Raw genomic sequence first — 19,043 nt, forward strand, 5'->3', positions numbered from 1 at the left:
TATGAGAGATTTTGAAGATACAATGAGAAGGTTTAACATGTACTTAGTTGGAGTCCTTGAAAAAAAGAAGGGAAAGAATAAGTTAGAAGGGATAATGGCTGAGAAGTTTCCAGAATTATTGAAAGACAATGATCCACAGATTCAGGAAGCCAAATAAATTCAAGCAGGATTGTGTTAGTTATCTATTGCTGCATGACAAATTGCCCTAAAACTCAGGGGCTTAAAATAGCAATAAATACCTTTCAGTTCCTGTAGGTCAGGAATCGTGAAGTATCTTTAGTGGGATGGTTCTGGCTCAGACTCTCATGAGGTCTCACTCAGTCAAGGCATTGGCTGAGCCTGCATTCATCTAATGTCTTTCCTGGGGCTACAGGATCTGCTTTCAAGGTGTCCCACTCACATGGCTGGCAATTCAGGGTTGGTATTGGTAGGAGGCCTCAGTTTCTCGATGGATCTCTAGGTCCACATGGACATCTACAGAGCCAGTGATTCAAGAGGGGAAGGTAGAAGCTACAGTGTGTTTTATGACCTAGCCATACTTGATTGTTTTCCCCGAGATCAGGACTATATTGGGATGCTAACACAAGGATGTAACTACCAGGCAGTGAGAATAACTAAATATAAATCCTCACAACCAGACACATGGAGAAATTGCAGAAACCTAAGACAAAGAAAAACCTCAAAAGCAGCCAGAGGAAAAAAGTGGAAGTCAAAGATACTGGAATGATGTTTGTAATGTATTAACTGAAAATAATGACCAACCTCCAAAAATGAAAGTAAAATAACACCATTTTTTTTTTACACAAAAACTGATTGACTTTCAATAAATGAAACTCTAAATGAAGTAAAGGCAGAAGGACATTAGGCAAAGGAAAAATCCCAGATAGAAAGTCAGCTTCAGGAAGAAGATGATAAAAGTAAAAGAATTACATATGTGGGTGAATTTAAATGAATTTTGTATAAAACCATAACAGAGTCTCTGGATTGTTTAAATATTCAGAGAATTAAAATACATGTAATAATAGTATATAACTTGGGGGGGGGCTAGTAAATAGAATTGATTTTTAAGATCCTTGCATTCTGTGAAAGAAAAAGATGTTGATTAACACTGGACTTTGATAAGAATGCATGTTGTAATTTCAAGGGTAACCTTAATAGGTTATATAAAACAAGTAGAGGTGAAAAAGGTAGAATGAGGAAAAAAAATAGTCAATCCAAAAAAAGGCAAGAAGGAAAGAAAAAGAAACAGAAAAAGTGGGCAAATCACAAAATAAGATAGTATTAAACCCAAAATATGTTAATAATTATATTAAATGTTAATGGTGTAAAGGATCCATTTAAAACACAGAATTCTAGGCGCCGCCTGTTAGCTCAGTTGGTTAGAACACGGTGCTCTTAACAAGGCTGCCGGTTCGATCCCCACATGAGCCTGTGTGAGCTGCGCCCTTCACAACTAGATTGAATCGACTACTTTACTTGGAGCTGATGGGTCCTGGAAAAACACTTAAAAAAATTTTTTTTAAAACCTCACAAAATTCTAGATATTTGATGCTTATGAGGGACATTTAAAACATAAGGATACAGGAAAGTTTAAAGTAAAGGAATGAAAGATATAAATACTAAAAACCCCAAAAAGCTGATGTAGTTAAAGGAAAACCAGACAAAATATGCGTCAAGGGAAAAAGCCTTAAAAGCCTGGAGAGAAAGAGGGTCTCTTTCATCATGATAACAGATTAAATTCACCAGAAGGATGTAATAGCTCCAAATTTGTATACAACTAATAACCTGGCCTCAAAATGTGTAAGATAGAAACTGACAGAACAACAAGGACAAATAGAAAAATTCACAACAAGGAAAGATATAGATTTAATCAATCTTCAAGTTAGACTAGTGGATAATAAATAGGACACTGCTACCAACAATTGCAAAACACACTTTTGTTTAACAAACATGGAATATTTATTTATATTGACCATATACTAGACCATAGCAAATATCAAGAAACTTCGGAGGGTTAAAATCTCCCATAGTTAGAAGCCCTTGAAGACTGGCCTGTGTTAGGGGTCCATTTCAGATTTTTAGTCAAAAATTCAAAGTGAATCCCAAGATTTTTCTCATCAGCAAGGTTCAGTGGTTCAGAGGTAAGGGAGTTAAGAATGGTTACAAGTGCGTTTAATATTGAACCCTGGCATCTGCACTGAATAAGAGAGAAGTGAGGATATGATGAGGAAGATAGATAGCGGGAATGGTGGTAAGAGTAATGGAGGGGAGGTATTACTGAGATAAGAGAGTCCTGGGGTACATGATCTGGAAGGATAGGAGGTCGTGGTCAAGTGTCAGGAATGCTTAAAATCACGATTTTGGAGATGATGCAGTTATTGGAACTGACGTTCAAGGGTGTGACCATGGAATGGAAAGCTGGAATGGTATGTTGGACGGGATTGTGGTGTAAGGTCAGAGACCTGAAAGCCCAGAGTGTTAGATGTGTCATCCATGTGATTATTGGTGTCACAAGGGCCGGTTAGAAGTAGAATGGAAGATAGCAAGGTTCTGAAAGCTTCAATTGAAGAGGGAGGGGTTTGAGGGTCAGTAGGTGACATAAACAGGGTAGGAAAGTAAATGGTGGAGTCTGATGGCCAGAAGTTAAAATATATTCAGGGTTTTGAAGGAAGAGAGGAGAAAAGGTTTAGAAGGAGCAAGGGGGAATACTCCCCATCTACAGGAAATGTGGAAGAGAAGCAGCGATCTCCAAATGAGAGGGCTTCCAGGGAGAGCCAGGTTTCAGTTAGGGAACAGAAGGGGAACCTTTCAGGGAGAAGGTTGAAAAGGAGAAGAATTTTCACTCGTCAAAAAAGGGGAGAAGCACTAAGGGGAGCTTTCCATTTTTAGCTATGTTCTTTGAAGTTTTTAAAATGCATTTATATAGTTCATTAATAAATATATTAAGAATATGAAAGTTACAGTTTTTCTTTACAATAATTAAAAGGAAATCTTGCGTTTTTTAAGCCTTTCTCCTTTTCTTCTAGGCAGGGATACCGATGGGACCGATGTCAGCAGCAGGAATGCCTTACCTGCGACAAGCGCCATTCCTGGGGATGCGTCCTCCAGGCCCACAGTACACTCCAGACATGCAGAAGCAGTTTGCCGAAGAGCAACAGTAAGGAGCCTCAGGATTCAAGGATAAAGATACACCACAGCAGTTGTTTTTAAAACTGTCAAATATTCTGTAGTGCAGATTTGAAGCCAAAACACTCGCATTGCCTTTAAAACTCTTTCAAATACTTTGATTTTAAGTTTAAAGCCAGAAGGGGCCTTAGAGGTTCTCAAATTCAACCCTCTCATTTTGCATTTAGGGAAAATGAGGTCCAGAGAAATGAAGCAACTTGTCAGTCCAGGTTACCCAGTTACTAGCAAAGCCTGGACCCGAATGCAGGTCTCCTGATTCTGAGAGCATTGCACTCTCTCCTGCAATGCTGCTTTCCCAAGTGGAAGTTTCTTTCTTATATGCAGAGCAAAGAGCAAAGAGTGTTTATTTTGTCTACCTCCCTGTCTGTTTTGTGAAATTACATTTGCATGCAAAAGGTTGTCTCCTCCCCTTGCAAATTAGACAAGGAATAAATTCCTGTCTGTCATTTAGGTAAACCATTTTTTAGACTCATTTCATAATTTTTGAAATTAATATAATGGAGAAATAGGATTGTCATGAGAAAATTTGATATAATTAGCAGAGATTTAGTTCTAGAAATGTAACATATTGCTGAAATTGTTAGTAGAATTATGAATATAACACATTTGATAATTCCTGAAGTTGGTTCTTTACTAGATTGTTTTTCCTTCAGAAAACGGTTTGAACAGCAGCAGAAGCTCTTAGAAGAAGAAAGAAAAAGACGCCAGTTTGAAGAGCAGAAGCAAAAGCTCAGACTTCTGAGTAGTGTGAAACCCAAGGTAATATATTCTGCCACCTCTCCACTACAACCAACCAACACACACACACACACACACACACACACACTCACACACACACTCACACACACACACAACACCCCCACCCCCACCACCCTGCATGTGCCTCTTCTCACTTATTCAGTGGATTTTGTCGCTTAGGCACCAGCCCAAGCGGATGTGGTTGATTTCATTTTCATTTACTTAAGTTCAAAAGTGAAGGATTTTTCTTCTGTAAAGACATTCTGTTGTTAAGGGAAATGGTATCAGGCAATCTTCTCAACTCTTTTTTTACTATTATTGCAATGTTTGTAATCATTTTTTGGGAAACGAATACAGAATACCTAACAGCTGTATCCTAAAATATTTATAAATGGGCCTTTTAATATTTTTATATTCTATAGAGTGTCACTTTATGCCTTTGTTTTATACACTTACCAATGTGTTTCTAACTTGGAGAATTCACTATCAGAAGTATGTGGTAAAAATATTGGAAACAGACTAATATCTACACTTTCCTTTAAATTTGGGAGGATTTAGGATGAAGTAAGAGATAAGTGAAGAAATATCCATACATTTTTTGTTTCTTAGACAGGAGAGAAGAGTAGAGATGATGCTTTGGAAGCCATAAAAGGAAACTTAGATGGGTTTTCCAGAGACGCTAAGATGCACCCTACTCCAGCATCGCACCCTAAGAAACCAGGTAGTTTGAATTCAAAATTTTTCTTCTGTTTGAAGGTGATTTATGTGAAGAGCCAATGTTGAGCTCTTCCTTCAAGCTAAGTACAGATTTTACACTGGGTTAAGAGCTCTGCTCTGGATGGATACCTATGTTGGCAAGAAAAACCTCTGTCTTCTAGTAAATGTCAGTAGATAACTTCACTTGTCAATCTAATGTATAAAAGAGTATGTTAACATTAGTAAAATCCATTCATTCAAAGCAAGTGTAATAAAGGAGTTTATCCTCTCTTTCTCGTTGTTTTAAAAGAATTTTACTTTTTATGAGTCATTTCAGGTTTTATTCAATGTGATTAAACTTACAAATGTTTTAAATGCGCCCTTTAAAAAAGTGATGGGGAAAAAAGTTATGGGTTTAATAATGTTCCTCATGAAATCTGAGTTTCTTTTACACATTTCTTTGTAGCTTTTATTATCATTTATCATCACCTAAGCACAAAAAAGTGCCTAGTTAGAGCAGGGTAAAGGGATATTTTGGGGGGGTCTTTTGCATGTTTTGAACTTTGAGCAGTTGAAATGAGTCTGGTCTTTACGTAACTGTTACCACATCCTTTTAAAAAATTTAATAGTTGACATTTTATCCTCAATTGATTTCAAGAATAATGTTCCATTAGTAGATGAACAGTTTTCAGAAATCATTCAGCCAATCAAGTACTGTTTCCTGCTGATACATATTACATTGATAAGTTTTATCTTAAGTCCTTGTATTATAGTACCTTGTTTAGGTGATGTCAGGAGGGAATAATCTCATATTGGCATAGTAACCAGTTCTTGACTTTCTGGGACAGCGTCGACTGTCCTATTAATTTCACTTATTAGGTTATATACTCAGATTATCATTTCCAAAATATGCTCAAAGTATAAGTATACACCAAGATTGAAAAGAAAATGGATATTAGCAATCAGATTGAGTTCAGAAAGGAAAAATGATATCTAAAAATGAAAATTACAAACTGAATCAGCCAGTCAAGAAGTAATTTAAGAATAGACATTGGAATGCTGTAACTGGACCCAGCATGGAACTTACGAAAAGGAGAAGGCAGCCGAGAGGAATGGTCATTATTACGTAAAACACTGTTCTACCCAGATTGAATGCCCTTTTAGGACAACCAGCTATGGTTTAGCAACCTCAATGTTAAATAATAAATTGGTGTTTTGATGTTCAAATAATGTTGTGAGTTAAAGCAACATGTGTGCAGTTATCTTTTTCTAGTTAACTGCTTCATGCTTAGCCAGAAAAAGATTTTTCTGAAGCAAGCCCAAGGAAATTTCAGAGCTTCTCTAGTTGAGAGTCTTAAATGTAGGCCTAAAGTGTATGGAGTTCCTAGCCTTTTTACCACCAAAGGCACCTGTTAATGTCCCCCGATACACTGTTTATCTTAAAATATTGAGTATACAAATTATTGATCGTATTTTTATGCCTATATTTATGCCTATTATTGATCGTATAGAAAGCTGCAAGAGTTTATAAGCCAAAATACATACTGCATAGAATTAATGTAATTTCAGTCAGATACAAAGAGACATTCATTTAGTCTTTGCAGCCTTATTGCTAATAAATAGTCAGGGTCCATTTAAAAACCATTCATAGTAGCTCTCAGTTTTCCATTGCTACTCTTTTCTACCAGTATTGATCTGAGAACCCAAATGGAGAACTTACACCCACACTCCACACTCAGTAACTGTTATTGGGAAAGCTGGAATTTATTGTGGCATGGATTTTTTCTTTTTTAAACAAAGTTAAGGCAGTAATTTTGCGTACTCATTTTGCATCTTTCATAGGACTTTCAGTGTTTCCAGGCTTTATTTCACAGCTCCAAGAGAGAAATGTTAAAAAGAAGCATGTAGAGTACCCATTTTTCAGATGAGAGCCTTTTAAAAAACAGACTCCCCTTGTGACATTAGGCTTCAGTAAATGTTAAAGCAATTCAAAGTAATTAAAAATGTGACAATATTGGTATTTTTAATGAACCTCATATTAAATGTGGTCCCTGTAGAGAAGGTTTTTATTACATAAGTGAATCTCACATTTAACAGTAAAAAGCAACAGTAATGTTTATATGCCTTAGAACCAAAGATCTTTTAAACATAGTCCTCAGTCAAGGTTTTACTTTCTTAAATTGACTGTTGAGTTGTTTGACTTAGCACTTTATGGTATCCCAGTTTTGATGCTTTTCACAAGAAAACATCACCTTGGGCATGTGTTTAATCTTTGCTGTCTCCTTTGTAATTTTCATTCCTTATATGGTAACTTTACTGAAATGGGAAGTATGCAAAGTGTGTGGATTAGGTATGATATATCAAAAATTACAAGTATGTATTGGCATAATGAAATTTAATCATCAGAGTGTGTATCTGTCTAAAATGTCTTCAGCAGCATTTGGTAGGTTTTCTTATTTCTGGTGTATATTGGTTTGAGAGAATATTATCCAGATATACAGATCACTTGAGTCTCAAAAGTAATCACCACTTTGATGTTTATTATTAATGGTCTCAGGGGAAAAATAGTATTAACTTAATAAAAGAAGGAAAGTTTTGAGTTTTACAGTTTTTGTTTTTGAACCAAATGCAAAATAGTTATAAAACCTCTTTTGAAAAAGACAAAAAATTGTGTGTAAATAGACATCGAAGTGTTTTGCATTCACTGTATAATTCCATTTGACTATTGTTACGTTATTTCTTGTTCACCTTCACTATTCATGTTTCAGTACATTCTTTTAGAATTTTACTACATCTTAATTTCTCCCTGTTGATTTTCATTTCTGTGTGTTTCATTACCATTTTCCATTTTGCAGATTATCCCACATCATCTCATTCTACTAAAACTGTCTCCCAATCACCTGCCTTTCTTGATGAAGAAGAATTCAGTGACTTTATGCAGGGGCCTGTTGAAGTTCCCACACATGGGCCTTCTTCCACTTCCCAGCCTTTTCAGTCTTTCCATCCCACCACCCCACTTGGCCACTTGCATACACAGAAGGCTGGAGCACAGCCTCTCCCTCCAGGTCAGATTCCAGTGTCTTTTGCCTTACATTGTGTCCCTGGGCAAATTCCTTATTTCTCAACGGCTTCAGCCTCATACAATATACATAGAACAGGTGACTCCTAGAATGTTAACGGAAATATTCTTAATGTAATCTAGGATCATTTATTCTTATATATGTAGAATAATACAATGATTTTGGCAAAGAAACCTTCCTGAATATATGATTACTATTGAAATTCAAGATAAAAATCTAGATTTTTAAATTCTGGGGGGGGCCTCACTTTCCAGAAAATTGATTTAAAATTTTTGCTTCTAAATTAGGAGCTATTTAAAACACCTTAGAACTTTGAAAACAAACAGATTTCTTCAGGAGGTTGCTCTTTTTGGGAAAATCACCAGTCTCAGATATTTAAGCGTAATGATCCAGGAAAAGCTGCTTTAGAAAGTGCTCTCCTTAGTTCAAGTACTTCATTTACTCTCAGTTTGTCCTCAGACAAATCTTCAAACATTTCTGTACCTCAGTGTTATCACTTGTGAAATAATGGGGGTAGAGGGACAGTTACACACTAGGTCCTGCCTGAGACTTAGAATACTGCTGAGAGGGGTCTTAGCTGACTTGTACTTAGTCCAAGCTTTTTCAGTTGACAGATGTAGAAACAGATCCAGAGAAAATGTTACTGGCCAAGGGTCTTCCCAGTAGTTAGTGGAAGTGTCTGTATCTTGTGTGAGTCACCAGATTTCTAAGGTAATACTCCTTCCACTATACCATTCTTCCTACTGTCTCATGGAATTCTTGAAAATCAAAGTAGATAATGATGTTTAAGTTCTCCAAAGTCGCTAAGTCTCTCAAGTACTATACAAATGTGTAGTGATTGAATTATTTCAAAATTCACATTATACGTGGCAGGGTCTTCCCTTTAGAATCTGGGGGTGGAAATGGATGATTGAAAAAAATAGAAATTTGCAGTTATATACAAATAATCCCTTCATACTGTTTGTTTAGGCCCTTCCTTGGAGGAGAAGCTCCTAGTATCTTGTGATATAAGTACATCTGGGCAGGAACAGATTAAATTAAATACTTCTGAAGTTGGGCACAAAGCCCAAGGCCCAGGTTCCAGTAAGAACCATCCCAGTTTAACAGCCAGTAACAGGGGTGCTGTAGATGGACGTGTAAGTGGTACCACTACTACAGAGGCAGAAAAGACTTCAGACCAAAACCTGCCCATTGAAGAGAGTGGTGAGCTCATGAAATATTCAGCCAAAAGTTCATTTAACCAAATGTTGCTCAAATGCTAACACCTTAAGCATTAATCTTAAAATGAATGCTGCTTGATTTTGCTAATTGAAATTTTGCTTAAAATATATTTAATGCATTCCTTTTTCCAATTAACCCCTACAATTTTGCTCTGATTCCTTCAATACACTCTTATTCTTCTTTTAAATTTTTTGATATAATTTGTGTGTATATATATATATATGTATATATATGTATATATATGTATATATATACATATATATATTTTTTATTTTTTGATCAGAATAATTCCTGAAATTTCTCTTCTGTTTATGAAACTTCTTTTTTTCCTTCTTGCATTTTGCGTTCTTCCATAAAGGTTGAAAAGTTAAAATTTACCTGGAAAAGTCACCAATGAGCATATGGTTTTGCTTCTCTCAAATAAATCATATACATTGCTGCCTAAAAGATCAAATTTTTCTAAAGTCAGTTTGCAGAGATGAATTAGAATGTGAGCAGCCTAGAAAGTAAACTCTCAGAGGATGTTTCGCTGGACAAGATAAAAGTCAAAAATCCTATACATCCAAGGCAGCAGTGTCATATTCAAGTAAAAAAAAAACATCAGATTTTATAAAGAAACATGATTAAAAGCTGCAAGTAAAGCGTGGGCAACTACGTTTTTTTACATATATAATTTGTAAACTACCATCCTGTATTTTCTTAATTTGTAATACATGTGAAATGGTGCAAGCCTCATATGATTCAGAGTATTGATTTGGTACATCTTAGGTGGTGGTGTTTTTTAATTTACTTTTTAGAACATAGTTAATGTATGAGTTGTTCAGAAACCAGATAATTTAGTTGTATTGGTGACTTTTTTTTTTCTTTAAGTGTCTCTAGCCAGTGCTCTTTTTATAAAAAACCATGACTCAGTGTGATTTCCACATCTTCTATATGGACCATTAGGTATATTAAATAATGTCCCTTATCTTCTAGGTGTGGGAGTATTTCCCTCACAGGATCCTGTTCAGCCCAGAATGCCTCCTTGGATTTACAATGAGAGTTTGGTTCCAGGTAAAATAGCTTTCTTTGTCCAGGATTCCCATCTGTATATTTTGCTTTAAATATTGTAAATGTAGTTTTGAATAGTTACTGTTGTGGTTATAAAATATGAAGAAGGAATTGTAGCTTTTTTCTTGTTTATTGTTTTTTTTTGGAAGAGTATAGAAAATTAAATAGATCGAGTGTTTCTTACGGCTGCCTCCTATATGAAATAACTGTAAATGTTGGAGAAATGTTTTTGCTTTAATGTTTTATTAACCATTATATACTTTTATTTCTAAAAGCTTTTCTTAGACTTATCATGCTTTAAAAGACATTACCAAATATTGATTTTATAGATTATTAATAGCTTATCAAGAGTGTAGTACCAATATGTTTAATGCAATTATCTGACCCCTTGGTGATCAGCTTATATTTTTAACAATATTCTTACGACTTTTTTGTCATATAGTGTGATGAAGGGAAAGATCAAATGGCATCTTTTTCTACACTGGAAGATGATGTTTACTTTTTTCTTTAAGTATTACTGCTGAGCCAAAAAAATATCACTAAGGTGCACATTTTGTGGTAGGACTCAGTTGACACAAGGAAAAATTCTGTTTAAGCATGGTTGATGTGCACAGAATAATGACCATTACAGCAACATATGTTAACCAATCTTAATAACTTGTAACTTACTCAATTTGCTCTACTTTGCCAACCCCTTGTAAACTAAAGGTAACTTTCATCGGATCTTTAGTTATCTAGATTGGTTATACACTTGATTAAAAAAAACTCATACAAGATTCCTGTAGCTGAACTTCTGTTTGGAAGAAACCAGTAATGTCTACTTTTCATCATTATCACATAATCACAAATTGAAAGGCTAATTTCCCAAACCAGTATGGGACTTCCGTTGTACATAAATGTAATGGGTTTTCTTCCACCTGCCCATTAGACAGTTTGTGTCCTTTCTTCTTCCTCTCTTGCTTCAAGGCAGACAAAATGTGGATCTTGGTATCTTTTGGAGTTCTATCCATGTTCTACCAGATTGTATTTTTTTCTTTCTCCTCCTTTCATAATACGTGCACATGTAACTTCCTACTCAAAATATGTGTTGTTATGGCCAAGCTATTAACCTGTAATTCATATTTAAATCATAGGTGTAAAATTTTTGCTTTAAACATTTTTCGCAGTCTACCTTAGCCCTACCCACTTCAGCCCCCAAAATTCTTCAAACTAAGGATGCCAGATTTAGCAAATAAGCGTACAGAACATCCAGTTAAATTTGAATTTCAGATAAACAGCAAAAATTGTTTGGTATAAGTATGCCCCATGCAGTATTGGCATCCTGTATTTGACATGGCAACCCTAGCTTTCACAGCCTTTCTCACTGTTTCCTCTGGAAACCCCATTTTATTGTGAAAAACTCCCCAACGGTCCCTTCTTTTTTTCTGCTTCCTCACCTTAACTGAAATTGTGTCTTTCTCTGAAGGCTTTTTTTCCATCATACCGTACCTAGTGATGTTTTCTCTCATGGCCTCTCATTTATTGGGACAGGAAAAACATGGTGTTGATATAATTCTTGCTTCCAACTGCTGTTTTCAGACTATTCCCACCATCATTACTCTACAATTTCTCCTTTAAAGTCCAAAGCATTTGCCTACCATCTCCATCTCATTTTTGTTAACTATCGTCTACTGAATTGGAAGACTTTCTCTTACTTTTAGTCCCCAGTTTTCATCTTTAGGGCCAAGCACCAACCTCTCTTCTAAGCTCCAGACCCGAATTGTCTGCTGGATAGTTCCACTTGAATATTTTTACAGCACCTGACGTGGCTTTAGTTTTATTAAAGCAGTTTAAGATTATTCTTATACAAGCAAGAATGACAACAATAACAACAACAAAAAGATCAGTTGTAATGTGTTTACCTTTGTAATTTGGTCTTGCCTTTCATAGATGCCTATAAGAAAATCTTAGAAACCACGATGACTTCAACTGGAATAGACACTGCTAAACTTTATCCCATTCTGATGTCATCTGGACTTCCCAGGGAAACTCTTGGACAGATATGGGCCTTAGCTAATCGAACTACACCTGGCAAACTGACTAAAGAAGAACTTTATACTGTTCTCGCCATGATAGCAGTAACACAGGTAGACATTATTTCTTAAATTAGATCAAATAACTTTTCGATATAAATTGAAAGAATATGAGTCCTTTATGACTACATCCTTGTGGAATTCCTTGAACATTCAAATTTAGGTTATTTTCAAGACGTGGTACTTCAAAAACTTACAATTTATATGAAGCACATACTAGCAAAATCCTTTGTTTAGAAACTGTTTAACATATTAACATCCTCTGGCCTGACTGTATCCCTTCTGAACTTGAAAGTTAGTAATAGTGAAATTACTCTGTCCTTTGAAGTCCTTATTTAAAATTCCTTAGATATAGATAAAGTGTTCTCTGTCTGGTTGCAATTTTTCTTATATTACAAAATCATTTGTCATACATGTAATCATGATCTGATTATAGTAAATTCACCAAACTTGCCAGAGGGTGAAAATGTCAGAATTGATGTGTTGGCCATTTCTTTGCTAAATATTAGGTTTATGTTAACATTGTAACTTATTTTCTTGTATCAAATTCATGAGTTTGGGGAGAGTTAGAGTGGAAACATACCAAGGCTACAGATTTTACATTTAGATGTCTCTTTGCCAGATTTAGGTTATATGTGGTTTACAATCCTCTAAAATGTTCCCATTTTCCTCCTGTTTTGTGTAGAGGGGTATTCCTGCCATGAGTCCTGATGCTTTAAACCAGTTCCCAGCGGCTCCTGTTCCAAGTTTAAGTGGCTTTCCTATGACTTTGCCCACCGCAGTGAGTCAGCCAACAGGGATGCCTACAGGCTCTGCAGGCTCCATGCCCCTCAACGTGGGACAGCCAGTCATGGGCATTAACCTTATTGGACCAGTAGGGGGAGCTGCAGCCCAGGCTTCCAGTGGCTTCATGCCAACTTACCAGGCAAATCAGGTAAATGGAGAAACTACATATTCCAAATAATCCCTGAAAGTGAATCTGGGCAACTTTTTTCCGGGGATGCAGAGAAGATTGCTGGATTATGATGGACACTGGAGGTGAAAACTAAACAGTATTAAAAAATAACAACATTTAATTTTTTGTTATTTAAAAAACATGAAGCAATTTGTTAAACCTTAAGATACTTGAATTTTAGTTAAACATTTATAGTTCTTTATATACATTTTAAACATCAAGCCTAATAAAGTTAATTAAATTCTTAGGTTGTGTCTTTTGAGGAAGCTGTTAAACATGAAATTAAAATGCTTCAGTTTATTTTTCACTTCTCAGATGAGCAAATATTTTTTAAAACATACAATACTTAGTGTCAGTGAAAATGTAGGGAAAAGGGTTTATTGGTACAGCCTTTTTGGAAGGCAGGCTTGGCAAGAGCTATCAAAATTCTAAATGTCTGTATCTTCTGACCTAGCATTCACACTATTTGCAATTTATCCACAGAAATAGTAACTCAAATTGTAGCAAAGAGATACACAAGGATATTTGTGGTAGAGTAAAAAAATTAGAAATAGCTAAATGTCCATCAGGAAAAGAAAGGTTATATGAATTTTGGTTCATTCATACAGTGGCAAATTACTTGATCATTAAAATGAATGAGCTAGACCTACATGTACTGCATCAAAAAGATGTCCAAGTCATAATTACATTTTTAAAGTGCAAAACAGTATAAGCTCAGTTCTCTATAAAACAAATGAGCTTTTAACAGTACTCACTTCTAGAGCCTGGGATTAGGAGTCAGTGATCACTGCTGACTTTTTATGTGTGTAATGGATTCTAACAAGTGTGTATCACTTTTGTAATTTACAAACGTGTATAAAATGTGTTTTAAAGATGGCAGGTTCTCAGTAATCTATTAAATGTGACTTAGCCATTTAAAAATTGTATAGCTAGCCCTTTAAACAAGTTTTTTACCATTTGTACAAGAAGTGTCTAAAAACATAAGACAGAATTCCTGACCTAAGCATTTGAGTTGGTGTGTTGTCTAAAAGGTATTCTTCTAAAATTAGGTACTTGTACCTAAATGCAGAGATTTACAAGGTAGTCTTTGAGGTTGACAAACCTCAAACCTTTGATTTGTTACTTACTATTTTATCAATTTGATGCTTTCTATTTAAATGTCCTCTAAACCTAGGTGGTAAAACCAGAAGAGGATGACTTCCAAGATTTTCAAGATGCTTCTAAGTCAGGCTCCCTTGATGACTCATTCAGTGATTTCCAAGACTTACCTGCTTCTTCAAAAACAAATAATTCTCAGCATGGAAACAGGTAGAAAAGAGTTGAATATAGTTAACATTGTATTTATGATGAGAAGCCGAGTATAACTAAGAGAATTAAGACTCCTTACTCTCATGCTTCCTACATTAATCCTTACTCTTTTTAAATCGTTTTTTTTTTTTTTTCTTTTGCCTCGCCCTCCCCCCAACTGCGGTTCAAGCTGTTGTTTCTCAGTCTAGTTGTGTAGGACACAGCTCACTGGCCCATGCTGGTATTATGAGCCTTGCGCTGCCCCCCAGCTGAGGCAGTCAGTCTCCAGTCATCTGTCGGCTGCGGCTCTTGTGGGGCTCCTGGCAGCAGCTCACAGCAGCCCAGCTCCAGGGAGAGCCGTTATTCACAATCTTAGCTGTAGAGGGCACAGCTCACTGGCCCATGTGGGAATTGAACTGGCGACCTGGGCATTAAGAGCACGGTGCTCCAACCACCTGAACCACCAGGATGGCCCTAATCCTTACTCTTTATTCATAGTTTTACTCTTCAAATTTATCTCCCCATTGTCCATGCTAAATTTCAGCTCCTACCATTTCCTCCCAGTGCACATCTGCTTGCCAATATTTTATCTGCCGGAGCTAAAACTGATTTATTACAGCTGAGTGCACCTGTGCAGTGATTACTTTGTGTTCTTCGTAATAGATCTAGAACTTTAGCTGTTGAAAAGCATTTTAGGCAGGGACACATAATTTGATATTTTGCAATATAATGTACTATTGATTATCCACAGAAATCATAATTCAGAAATTAGATATGATTATTCATGTCTCTCTTATATTTGAGATCAGTGGCTGTTAGGCCTTCATATTTCTGTTTTGTTGGTTTGGATAGACAGTTGCATAAACATCTGGAATGTTTTTTTATAGTAGCTTAACTTTTAGGTACAGTAACTGATTCAGTATGTTCTCAACACCTTTCCATCATTTTTAAAAAGTATTTAGATATTTCTTCCACAGAGTGGAACATACCAGACTTTGAGTAAGCAATGTGAATTTCTTTGGTTATTTTTGGAACTTGTTTTTGTCAAGGTACATATTCCATTTCTCTTACGTGTTTCCCTGAAAATAAGTAAGACCTAGCCGGACCATCAGCTCTAATGCGTCTTTTAGAGCAAAAGTTAATATAAGACCTGGTATTATATTACATTACATTATATTACATTACATAAGACCCGGTCTTATATTAAAATAAGAATGGATCTTATATTAATTTTTGCTCCAAAAATTTGCAATTAATTAAAAATTAAGCAATTAATTTCACAATTAATTAAAAATTAAGCCATTAAGCAATTAATTTTTGCTTATATTAATTTTTGCTCCAAAAGACGCTTTAGAGCTGGTGGCCTGGCTAGGCCTTATTTTCGGGGAAGCACGGTTGTGGCTGCTGTTTGGTAGTGATGTGAAATTACAATATTTGATAGCACTACATCCGAAAGCACTGCAGGCCCCCTGTTAGCATGCATGTACAAGAACTGGGTTTCTTACCTTGCTTGGAGGCCACTGATAAGAAGATTTAAATGACTGTGGGAAAGATTTTTCCTCCAGGGCAAAGAACTCAATAGAAATCCATTTATATAATATGTGTATGTGGTGGGGGGTGGTATTGAATGACAGCAAAGAACTCTGTAGAAATCCATTTATATAACGTGTGGGGGTTGGGGGAAAGGGGATGTATTGAATGACATAAACCAGTATTGGAATGCAGTCATTCATATGTAAAGGTGGTTCTTCCTGGGAGCTGCCTGAGTCTGATAAGAAGTGGGGAGAAAGCCATGCTTTTATAGTATGTGTTTAAGCCATCCAAGAATTACCTGCACTGATACTACTCATTACACTGTTTTTCCATCCAGGGAGAAATATGTCCACAGGAAGAAGTATCTTTATCTAATTTTAAAGTGATTGTTGTTTTGCTACAAAGATAGCTTCTGGAACCTTGTAAAAATGCAAATTGCATTAACTCCACTGCTGCTTATCAGATGTGTGAACTTCTGCCATTAGTAAGCAATGCAGTATGATCAAAGAGGAGCAGTTTACATCTTGGCTTGAACAACGTTTCATAAATAGATTTTTATCTTAACTATTCCACCTCTGCATTCTGACCCCATTTTAGACAATAATTCCTATTAAGGTTAACATAATTTACTTTAAAATATTGGGTATACCTATTTGAAGCAGTTCACTTTTGTAGTTTCATGGACCTTAAGTTAAAATTTCAGGAGGTCATCATTCTATAATAATCTATTTCCAAAGCCATTCCAATTGTTTCTATGGCTTAAAGAGATGATTATATGGTCAGCATCTAATAATCTTTGATCAAATTAAAGATGCTAGTCAGCATCTAGAAAAAAATTATTGGTTGGGTATTGTTTCAATATATTTTTCAAGGAAAAGGATGTTTTTAATCGTTGTGCACACACACGTACACACGTCTAGTTTCTAACTTTTAAAGCAGGGAGCCATGAGTTGTAACTAGGTACCCATATGCCGTTTTAATTCTAAGCTCCTACTTGATGATAAGGGAAGGACTCAATGTTCTAGTCATTAGGAAATCTTTCTTTCCCTTTCAGCGCCCCATCTTTGTTGATGCCATTCTCTGGAACTAAAGCATCAGCTTCAATGGATAAATACGCTGTGTTTAAAGGAATTGCAGCTGAAAAGTCCTCTGAAAATACTGTTCCATTTGGAGGTAAAAGCAATTCCTAAGTTCATAGACCTATAATGTAAATCTTTGTTTTTAGCAGTGGCCTTTTATGGTGAGTGTGTAAAATGCTTATACCGTATGCCGAGTGTGTCTGGCTTTCCCAGTAGTTGGCCTTTCTTGCTTGAGTTGTGACCTCAGGGTTCCTGACCTCACTTGAGCTTCTGTCTCTTCATCGTAGAGCCTGGTGATAAATATCGTGCTTTCAGAGAACTTGAACAGACAGCAGAAAGTAAATCTTCAGGTAAGTTTTTGATTCCTTAAATGGATAAATTATTTCAATTTCTAATAAAAGAAATCTTGGATTTTTTTTTCAGTGATGCTGCTGAACATGCCTTTATTTTATTATGTGGGGTTTTTTTCTGTGTGTGTATATGTGTTTGTGTGTCACTCTGGAAATTAGAAGGAAGCAAAATGTGGTTCAGTTATTGGAACTTATTTTCTAAAATGTATGGCAAACCCCAAATCAGTGCAATTTCCTCTGACAATGGTGTGTTCCCTTTCACTGGCAGCCTTCAAGCCAAGTTAGACTCCTGTATCAAGTGAAAGGCTGTGACTGTTTTCGGTTATTTTAATGTTCAACAAGACTTGACTTGAATTTTTGGCAGTACAGAAATCTGTGCATTATACAAAAGGCAGCAACTATTGTTTTGTTTTTCAAGATTTTCACAATTGGTTATAATTTAATAAGATGAAGTGAGAAGGGTCTATGTGCATATGTGGTTCCCACCTCTGATAGAAGGGCTTAAATAGACTGGAAAGGACTATAGAATGATGATTTGAGAGCCATGTATGTAAAGGTTGAAAGTTATGTTTGTGGTTAAATGCTGCTATAAACCTGATGTGTAGGGTTTAGGTAATCCATTGGCCAAATCGTGTCCTTCAAAGCTTAACTGTGCATGCTGTGCAATTTGTGTGTTCTAATGAGGATTTCTTCCTGGGAACAGTAACACATTCTACCTTTGTGTACTGAAAGCCCAAATTTGGAATATCCTTCAGCAATCATTTGTTCTCACGCTTCTGTCCCGGGGATGGGGTTGGGAGTAGGGGGTGGGAGGAGACTATAGGAAAGATAAAGTATGTGTGCAAGTTAGAGAGAGTACTGCTTAAGTATCTGTGAAAAGGGAAACTCACCTCTTCAAAAAACACTCAGTCCCTTACAGCTCTTAGATTCTAGAAATGTTTCCTTGTGTTTCATTCAAGCCTTTAGGACATAATAATTATTTCTTCCTCTGTACCTGTATTAGGTATTAGGATTACAAAGGTAAACCCTAGAGGAACTTCTGGCTTGTTAGTTTGTCATTTACTCCTAGCAATGTTTTCATCAATTCTTAGGCCAAGGCAAGTTTGGAGTAAAGAATCCTGTGATATCAGGGTTCTTTGTGTAGTATAGTATTGATGGTCATACCATATGTATGTTATTCCAGGGAAAGACAATGGTGCAACCAAACTGTAAGCAACACCTTCGTCTTGCTTTGACAGTACTTTATTAACAAAATCCCAGATTGTTGTTGACATTTTTGTTTGCTTGCTTTCATTCCTATCTTTAACTGTAAGGCCTTCTAAGTAGATATGCCAAGTCTGTTCATTTTAGAAGAATATATTTTATTTTACTTTCATTAAAAATGCACTGGCCTGACTTCATCCAAGTACCCCATTTCCCCGAAAATAAGACCTAGCCAGACCATCAGTTCTAATGCGTCTTTTGGAACAAAAATTAATATAAGACCGGGTCTTATATAAGAGCCTGTCTTTTATTATAGTAAAATAAGACCGGGTCTTATATTAATTTTTGCTCCAAAAGACGCACTAGAGCTAATTGTCTGGCTACATCTTATTTTCAGGGAAACATCGTATGTTAGTATCTTAGAATTTATGAAGAATCGTATAGTATTATGTTCAGAGCTGTGGGTTTCTTAGATTACTAAATGACAGAGGTTAATAATATTTCCTTTTTCCAACAACAAAAAAAACAGAGAGTCCAATTAAAAAATGGGCAGAGAACCTGAACAGACACTTCTCCCAAGAAGACATACAAAC

The 19,043-nt window shown here is 35.9% G+C and overlaps 1 protein-coding gene across 17 annotated transcripts in view; it reads left to right on the forward strand.

The window, feature by feature from the left end:
• SYNRG (synergin gamma) overlaps window positions 1-19,043 on the forward strand; it is a 65,472-nt gene that overhangs the window by 15,961 nt on the left and 30,468 nt on the right. For 8 of the 17 annotated variants that reach the window (XM_081029217.1, XM_081029215.1, XM_081029206.1 and 5 more), the window contains exons 4-14: window positions 3,027-3,157; window positions 3,840-3,945; window positions 4,534-4,645; window positions 7,476-7,685; window positions 8,670-8,903; window positions 9,897-9,974; window positions 11,901-12,097; window positions 12,729-12,977; window positions 14,173-14,306; window positions 16,873-16,991; window positions 17,185-17,247. In XM_081029217.1, the coding sequence (XP_080885343.1) occupies window positions 3,027-3,157; window positions 3,840-3,945; window positions 4,534-4,645; window positions 7,476-7,685; window positions 8,670-8,903; window positions 9,897-9,974; window positions 11,901-12,097; window positions 12,729-12,977; window positions 14,173-14,306; window positions 16,873-16,991; window positions 17,185-17,247 (1,633 nt within the window). The remainder of the gene's footprint in view (window positions 1-3,026; window positions 3,158-3,839; window positions 3,946-4,533; window positions 4,646-7,475; window positions 7,686-8,669; window positions 8,904-9,896; window positions 9,975-11,900; window positions 12,098-12,728; window positions 12,978-14,172; window positions 14,307-16,872; window positions 16,992-17,184; window positions 17,248-19,043) is intronic. The other 9 variants (XM_081029207.1, XM_081029214.1, XM_081029208.1 and 6 more) reach the window with 2 other exon arrangements.

Source organism: Rhinolophus hipposideros (genome assembly GCF_964194185.1).
Source record: "Rhinolophus hipposideros genome assembly, chromosome: 20".
NCBI lineage: Eukaryota > Metazoa > Chordata > Mammalia > Chiroptera > Rhinolophidae > Rhinolophus > Rhinolophus hipposideros.